The 8,792-nt window shown below is 36.2% G+C and overlaps 1 protein-coding gene across 2 annotated transcripts; it reads right to left on the reverse strand.

The window, feature by feature from the left end:
- Positions 1-1,533: 1,533 nt before the first annotated feature.
- Positions 1,534-7,703, reverse strand: EPGN (epithelial mitogen). 2 transcript variants are annotated; one of them, XM_032150124.2, is made up of 5 exons: positions 7,583-7,703; positions 6,976-7,065; positions 3,873-3,993; positions 3,007-3,159; positions 1,534-1,591 (listed from the first exon to the last, which is right to left on the reverse strand). In XM_032150124.2, the coding sequence occupies exons 1-5, from the start codon at positions 7,623-7,625 to the stop codon at positions 1,534-1,536; spliced, it is 465 nt and encodes a 154-aa protein (XP_032006015.1). In that variant the 5' UTR covers positions 7,626-7,703. The 2 variants fall into 2 exon arrangements, with proteins under 2 accessions (XP_032006015.1, XP_032006025.1); XM_032150134.2 differs by lacking the exon at positions 1,534-1,591 and having other exon boundaries at positions 2,873-3,159; positions 7,003-7,065.
- Between the last annotated feature and the right edge of the window lie 1,089 nt (positions 7,704-8,792).

Consider the following 8,792-nt stretch of genomic DNA (forward strand, 5'->3'; position numbering starts at 1 on the left):
GTTGAGGTCCATCTCAACATGCTGATGTTGAGGATCTCACTGGCAATGCAGAGTTGGAAAAACATTTCCTTATTCCACTGTCAAGTTTTAGAGCTAAGAGGGCCTTGTAGAAAATGAAACAAAAGCCCAAATAAATTAAGCGACCTGCATACGACTGTTTGAATTAAGTGGCAGAAATATAACTAAGGGAGGGATACTGATTTTTTTTTTTTTTTTTTTAGATGGAGTTTTGCTCTTGTCGCCCAGGTTGGAGTGCAGGGTCGCCATCTTGGCTCACTACAACCTCTGCCCCCTGGGTTCAAGCGATTCTTCTGTGTCAGCCTCTGGAGTAGCTGGGATTATAGGCATGTGCCACCATGCCCAGCTAATTTTTGTATTTTTAGTAGAGACAGGGTTTCACTATGTTGGCCAGGCTGGTCTCAAACTCCTGACCTCAGGTGATCCATCCGCCTCGGCCTCCCAAAGTGCTAGGATTACAGGTGTGAACCACCGCGCCTGGCCTGGATACTGATTCTGATTATTTTGACTGTTATTCCATTCTTTTTCCTCTCCCTCTATGTGCAAATCGATTAACAAGTGTTCAAAAACGATAAGGAAAGTTTCCATGTGCTGTGGTCTGGTGAAAATATTCTATGTCCTGTTTTTCAGTTTCTATTTTAGGGCCAGTAGTAGACTTTTATTCAGTAGGAGACTTCTAGGATTTCGGTCCAAATGAATGGTCACCAGGTAATTCCACTGATAACTGGAAGAAGTGATGAACAAAAGCATTAGGGACCAATGAGTCCAACACAAAGTTTTATAATCCATGTAGAAATGGAAATGCTTTGCCTACTCCAGACTTGATATCCAGATAGCTTCAGTCTCTAGAAACTCTTTAGTTTATTCCATATTTCACATATAAAGGCTGTATGTTGTTACAAGCTGTGTATGATTCGTATTTGCCTTGGACATTCCATTCTGTTTTCAGTGGCTTAGATTTAAGACACATGTTTGGTTCACTGGAGGTACCTTAACACTGATTTCATTCTAAAAGCTGACATCACATTCTTTTAGACACCATGAAAACAACAAGTTTGGGATAAGGTTCATTGAGCAAATAGACTTAGAGAGGCCCATCTAGGTGGTAAAAAACGCTGGGTAGTAAGAACATGAAGAACCCAAGCAAGGCATTGCTTTGGCTTGCTGCAAGGTTGATTATTATTCCCATGAAAATTCAAATATGACATAGCCAGGAGCATGAAACTCAGTCTTTCTGTAGTGAGAATAATAACCACACAACAACAAAAAACCCAGGGTGAAACTATGAACTTGACTTGTGTCACTGCAGCTTGTTCACTTGGCTTCCATCACTCCTTAAGGATGGCAAAGTCTAAAGGCCAACGCTGAATTTTATCTTCTCATTTCATTGTGATCCCAACTTTCATTATTTTCGAGTCTAGTCAGCTTGACAAGTTTTGTTGTTTCATCTGAAAACTTTAATTTTGGGCTCACTGATCTCTACAGATGCCTTGATGAAAATTCTTCACAAAGGCCTCACAGTGGTCGTCTTTCTCCAGAACAGACATTATAAGGCGATTTCAATTTTAGACACCTGAAACAAAGCATTGGTTTCCATATGAATTTGACTGTGGTTCATATAGGTCATTGAAGCTTACATAAATGCATCCTGCAGCAGTTACTCTTGCCGCCCCACCCAGATCCCCTTTACCTATTGGTCAACCCATCCCTCAGCAGCTGTGGGCACTAACAGGCTCATGGCAGCAGTCTTCTCCCAAAGTCTGCCCATGGCCAACTGAGTGCCCTGCCAGGAGATTGCTGGGAGATTAGAAGCCCCTCTTCCTTACCCCACATGAATCCATGATTGAATAATATGGGATATTGAAATCCAGATGCCTCATCTCCTTGGGAGAGGTCTACACTGCTATTCACATTCTAGATCTCCCTGTGGAATCAGGCTGGGGCTACACTTCAGTTAAAGCCACATCTTTGCTTAGCTTCTTCTTGTGCTCCATCTGCTTTCCTTACTTTATTACAGGTCTCACCTAAAATAAAGGTAGAGTTCTCCCTCAACCAATCACATGGCCAGCAATCTCTAGCTGAAGGCTCCGCTTCTAGGAAATCTGACCTCAGAGAGCCACCTTAGTGTTGTGGAAAAGTCTTACTTCCTCCTCTTCCCCCTCATTGTTATTACATTTCTTGGTCTCTTAGGCAAATCTACAACTGATATAATATAGATTTGATTCTCTCTAAGGTGCATTTGTTAAGCAAAACAAACTTTTCTAATTTTGAAGAGGCAGTTTTGGCCATTTAGAAATGACAACTTACTAGACTACAGCAAGGGAAATAATGTATTTGTATTTTTTTGTTAGGGTATCTCACTTTATTTATTGACTTTATCCTAGTTACATGGATTTCAGGAAAAATTACTCATGTGGAAAAAAACAAGAAATAAGAATGAATATGTAAATAATTACAATTATTTGTAGATTATCTTCTTAGGTTTTTAGCAGGAGACAGTATCTTCTGAAGATACCCCCAGTTGATGTCTGGGAAGAAATGACCAATGTTTGTCACACATTTTTATTCAGTTTTTACTTGTTTCTTGATTTTGTTTCACTCAACACATATTTACTCAGTGTGTGTTGTGTGCTAGGCATGGTGTAAGGCACTGAATATACAATTTTGAACAAGACATACTTAGTCCCTACTTTCTTGGGGCCTGTTGTCCTCCTCATTTATAATTTTGATGTGGGCAGACAGAGATAGGATGAAGGGAGACTGTACGTTTAAACTCTCCTATTACAACTGAAGGCAAATTTTTACCACTCGTCTGGGTTTATGAGAAAAGGCATGAAAAATGTTATATAGAAACTTTTTGCCAGATTTACAGCTCTTTCTTAATTAAAAAAAATTTTACATGTCAATGCCTGACATGTTATAGGGGCTGAATAAATATTTGTCAAACGAATGCATAGGAAGTGACTTCATATTTTGTCTTTTTCATACCTCTTTCTTATATAGCAGTAAAAAATAACAAGAAAACCACTTAATAGTAATCCAACACCAATCCCAATTGCAATGTATTTTTCATAAGAATCCACAGCATATGAAGTTAAAGTCAAGTGCTCACACCTTTCTCCAGTATAACCAGTAAAACACCTTAAAAAAAAGAAAAAAAGTTTAATTTTAAAACCTACGGTGGTAGAAATACAAATAACCTGTTTCAATAAATTAAAAAAAAAATAAATGGAAATAAAGAATTTAAATTAAAGAGGCAAATACCAAATGAAAGCCAATCTGTTAAGGGCAATGAAGCAGCTATGAATTTTCCAATGATCATTAAGGCCCCGTATTTTCCCTTCATTAGTAGAGGGAAAAGGTAGTATGCTTGCATAATCTACTCTAGAAAAATCATTAGCCTATTCTTCCATAGGAGAATACTGAGCAAATCATGATCATAAAAATAGTATCTTAGTTGCTCTAGAACTTCATATTCCTGTAATGTTTTTGCCTTAGTTTGCTTCATTTCATCCTGAAAACAACCCCAAAACTTAAAATCACCTTTGCATGTTGTTAAAAATGCAGATTCTGATTCAGTAGTTCTGGGGTAGAGCACAGATCCTGCATTCTAACAAGCACCCAGGTTCAAGAGATGCTGCTAATCTGGGAACCATGTTTTTAGTTAATGAGAATTGAATAGTTTAGACAAAAGACTCCTTAGATATTCAAATATGTAGAGCCCTGTCAAGTCATGTTCAGATTATGCACCCTTTTAAACTAAAGAGAGAAAAGTGTGGAAATGTGCTATATGGAACAACAGAGACATACTCTCATCTCCTGTCTCTAGGATTTGGATGTTTCTTTGCATTTACCTGCAGATGGCTTTCTCTAGCTCATGGTGGAATGCACAAGCACCGTTGATGCAGTAACTGTTATGATCTTCCAGGCAAAGGTGTGAGAACTTCAAGGCTATGGGTCCTTCTATGTTGTCAGCTAGGAAAAGGAGATACAATGTTAGCAAATGTGTCTTACTTTTATGGTAAATTTTTAATACATATGTAAATAAATTTTTAATTTTAAGGATATTTGGGGGTGGTGCTGTGTCCTTTAAACTATTGATTCTCTTAGCAGGTTGTATTCACAAGGGCTGGGTTAATATCATCTGGACATATGACATATTATTAATTAATTAGGGGATGGAGGTGGATTGATGATTGTTTCATTTTTTAGAAGCAACGTAGTAAGACAGAAAAGGCAACAAATTCGCCAAAAGGTGGCAGCATTGGTTCTAGACTTAGGAGGTTATTTTGCGCGATGCTTCCCAGACTTGTGTCTGAATACTAATTAATATAGAAGATCTCACATAATATTTCGATTTTCTTCCTTTACGCCTGAGAAGTCAGCACTTGGGAAGATTTGAATTTACGCTTGTGAGATAATAAACAAGATCCTTATTCCTGATTCTCTGATGTACAAAAGACATATCTATGCCATTCTTGATGTTTATGCAATGGGAATGACCCTTGGGTAAAACTGCATAATTGAGTCCTTTGGGGCATACTTTATTGATTCTTAAATTTTTCTCAAACAGAATTAATGGCATTTTACTTGTCATTTTTAGAAATAAACATATTTCCTTATCATTATGATAAAGGTATACCATATTTGCCTTGCTAAGATGAAGAGAATCTTACTTGTTAGGGAAAAAACAGTTTCAAAAGGCATTCTTTTTTATATTAAAAATGTTAAATCTTTAGATGTTAAGATTACCAACAAAATACTGTGTTGTATTACTTTATTTTGGTGAGAACACACATTATCTTCTAATTCACATTCACTTTGTTGAATAGGATGAATATAATTTATCATTTTAATAATTAATTCTCAGGCAGTGAGAATTTTCCATTCTAAACTGTGCTGGGTGCTTTCTATTTCAAGACTAAACAAGTTCAATTAACTAAGCCTGAAACTGGATTTGGTAGAAAAATGTGAGAATTAAGCCATTTCTAAAGAAAAGTTATACCAGAGAGACTCATCTTTCCCCTAAGAATGAGGAGGATGATCATAACTTTATAAAAATTTTTCTAAGATAGTAGATTGATACTTTTAAGTTAGATAAAAAGCAAAAGGAAAAATTAAAGTTCTCTATCAAGAAAGCAAAGGAAAAATACAGAAATGATATACAGTTGTACCTCCATATTCATAGGTTCCACATCTGTGGATTCAACCAACCTCATATGGAAAATATTTGAAAAAACAGCATCTGTACATAACATGCACAGACTTCTTTTCTTGTCATTATTCCCTAAACAATGCAGTATAACAACTATTTGCATAGTGTTTACAATGTTTTAGGCATAACTAATCAAGGGATGATTTAAAGTACATGGGTGTGTGTCTATAGGTTATATGCAAATATTTCGCTATTTTATATAAGGGATTTGAGCATCTGTGGATTTTGGTACCCTCTGGGCAGGAGGAGGAGGTCTTGGAACCAATGTTCAACCAATAACGGAGGATGACTGTATTGGATTCCTTTTTACCATTATTATTACTTGTGACTCAAAATATTTTATTTGCTGTTCACCATTAAGGAAGAAAAAAAATTTAGTACTGAGCATGCTATTACGAAGTCAGTCATTGAGAGAAAACTATGCTTCTTTAATTTTCTGCAGTATATTATCTTCTTTTTTTTTGAGACAGACTTTCACTCTGTCACCCAGGCTGGAGTGCAATAGCACCATCTCAGCTCACTGCAGCCTCCACCTCCTAGGTTCAAGCAATTCTCCTTCATCAGCCTCCCGAATAGCTGGGATTACAGGCATGCACCACCACGCCCAGCTAATTTTTGTATTTTTAGTAGAGACAGGGTTTCACCATGTTGGCCAGGCTGGTCTCAAACTCCTGACCTCAGGTGATCTGCCCGCCTTGGCCTCCCAAAGTGCTGGGATTACAGATGTGAGCCACTGCGCCAGGCCAGTATAATATAATACGGAATATAATAATTCTAATAAGGTGTTTCCTCTTTGTTTGAAGGCTTAGAAGACAAATAGTTGGCTAAAAGTTATTCTATAACCCACATTGATTTCGTTTTGCAAATCAACAGATATTCAAAAAATCAAATGGGTAAAATATTTCGAGACAATCATTTAAAATTCTAAATTATTGGTGACATGAAGAACACTGAGATATGACAATCTTCCTTTATCTGCCTGACTCTGAGTGCAAGACATTGCTTCCTCTGTCCTACATCAAATTGCCAGCCTTCACATAGCAATCAGGATGCGACTTGCAGAAGAATCATAACCACTCAGTCACAGGTCTTGGTAAGCAACAAGCTTTCCAAGTTTCACCTCTAAGAGTTTAAACAGATTAGAGAAAGAGCGCTGATGCTCAAGAGCATCCAGAAGCCACTGTGATAATAATTAAGTGCAAAAGAAAATATATCATTACCATCAACAACAAAAGTTGGGTACAAGTGGTTAGGAAATACAGCATATGCTAAAATAACAACAAAAACCCCAAAACAAACAAACAAGAGAAAAGGTCATTCCAAAGATGAGGGAAAGTGCTTTTCATCTTGTAGCCATAATGTCTTTGGCAGCAAAGCTTATAATCACAGATCAAAATATAATGCCGCTCATCAAGAATGCCAAAATGCGGACAAACTGTCTCTGAACACACAGGGGTTACTGGGAACCAAGCAGAAATGAAGCAGAAAATGTGGCCTGTTTCACATTCAAGACAGTAACTGAAGACAGCCTTTGTCTCATTTGCTTAACTTCCTCCTTTTAAAAAGGCAATTATTTGCCAACACATTTATCTGTCACTTCAATTTAATCACCTGCTAAAAGAGCTGATTATCTAATAATAAAATACGTATTAAAAATGGCCAATATTGCTTGTATCACAATCCAAATTTCTCTCCCAAGTTTCAGAAAAGTCTTGTGAAATATGAAAATGGGAAGAAAATACCTTCTGATTTGTCAACTGTCCAGTTACCTTGCTGGGCTGTGATTGGAGGTGTTACAGTCACGGCTGCCTCTTCAGTCAGAGCTGTCATTGCTGTATTAAGGGGGCAAAAGCATCTTTAACAGAGAGCCTCCTTCTATGTACAAGCAACAGATGGAAAGTATTCTTATTCTGTTTATTCCAATTTCTATTTTTTTAAATTTATTACAGTTGAAATCCATAACATGACTAGGGCAACATCCTTACAGTTTCTCATCCATTCCATTGACTATATTAGGATTAAAGCAAATAAAAACCCAATTTTTAAGACCATTGATACATTTACATATTAATTCAAAAATAAGAACACTATAGTATAGTGGCTAAATGTATTAATTACTCTGCAATTGTATAAAGCAAACATTCTGGAGGTCTCAAAAAAGGTGTCCAAATATATTAGGAAAGGAACATACAGGACATAAGAAACTAAATTAATCCACAGATTCATTACTCCGATCTTTGTCATAAAGAACAACTGTTAGAAGCCAACTTCTCTCTAATGTAGAGAAAATAAATTCTATTCACATTTTACGCTGATATAAAGTTAACAAAACAAAAGGAAATTACCTACCGTTGAATAAAAGATAGACCGATATTGCAACTCCCAAAGCCATTTCCTGTAGTTGCTTAACTTTCTTTCTCTTGTCCTTCTAGACTGACGGGTGGAAGGTTTTTATTGAGCTCTCTGAGTCTTTGTTGCATTTATATTTCATGAAGCGTCATCTGGCAGTTCTTACCAATCAAAAAAATATGTACTTCTGGCAGCAGCAGAAAGCCTCTGGGCGCTCACACACTTGTTTAGGATACCAGTATTATCTAGCAATGTGATCAAGTTTTCTTTTCAAACATTGGTTTCCTGTTACCTGTGGGCATAATCATGTATGTAAAAGTACTTAAAACAACAAGAACAAAATGTAATTTCAGGAAAGGCTCCCATTGATGTGAAGAGAACTACACCAGCTCAAACTATGCTAGAAACCTATACGGGAGTTCAACAAACATAACTGCAAATTAGGAAGCAGCATAACCTGTTTCTAAAAGAAATATCGCTGAAACTATAGTTGGTTATACCACCTTTCATTACAGACTATGAGTTCCATTTCGAATAAGGTAATTTGTTAATTTAGTTGCAGAGAACAGTTAAATTTGTGAAAACACAGAGGTTTCATATTCCATTTTAGTGTTTGTTTCTTAGTTTTACTAAGACAAGTGCTGTAAATAAAATTATTTTTAATAGTATAACATTTACCTCTCTGTCATCCTGCTATTTAACATTTTTCTGAGTAAATGAAATGGGCTACCATATTCCAGGAACAACAATGCTTAAATCTGCATCCCAATGATTAAGCTACAGAGAACCAGTAAAGTACCAACATAATGATAATAGCAATAATAATAATATTAAAATTCCCCATTAAGAGAAAATTAAGATGACATTGAGTTTGGATACATCCAATGAATAGAAAGTTTCTAGGTTAATACAACATTCAAATTATTTCTCAATGTTCATCTAGTTGTAATTATTAAAGTGGCACTTTAAAGGCCAAAATATGCCATTACAGCTACTGTATTTTACAACTACAGAAATTTTCACTTGTCCCAAATTACTATAAATAATTTATAAATATATCTTCCTGAGGCATTGAGTCTTTCTGCCTGGAATTTCAATTGCTTGTATTTTCTTGAAACTTGAAAACTCAAAACCCTAAAAACATATTCAAGTCAAGATAGATTATCTTTTGCATCATGTCCACTCAGCAAATTAGATTTACCAGAAAGGA

Source organism: Hylobates moloch, unplaced genomic scaffold (genome assembly GCF_009828535.3).
Source record: "Hylobates moloch isolate HMO894 unplaced genomic scaffold, HMol_V3 SCAFFOLD_2, whole genome shotgun sequence".
NCBI lineage: Eukaryota > Metazoa > Chordata > Mammalia > Primates > Hylobatidae > Hylobates > Hylobates moloch.

Coding starts and splice junctions, on each gene's coding strand:
- EPGN (XM_032150124.2), bottom strand. CDS start 7,625: ATGGCTTTGGGAGTTGCAATATCGGTCTATCTTTTATTCAACG. Junction 3,160..3,872: donor CTAGAGAAAGCCATCTGCAG/GTAAATGCAAAG, acceptor CTTTTTTTTAAG/GTGTTTTACTGGTTATACTG. Junction 1,592..3,006: donor TACTGCTATATAAGAAAGAG/GTATGAAAAAGA, acceptor GCTTTGTTTCAG/GTGTCTAAAATTGAAATCGC.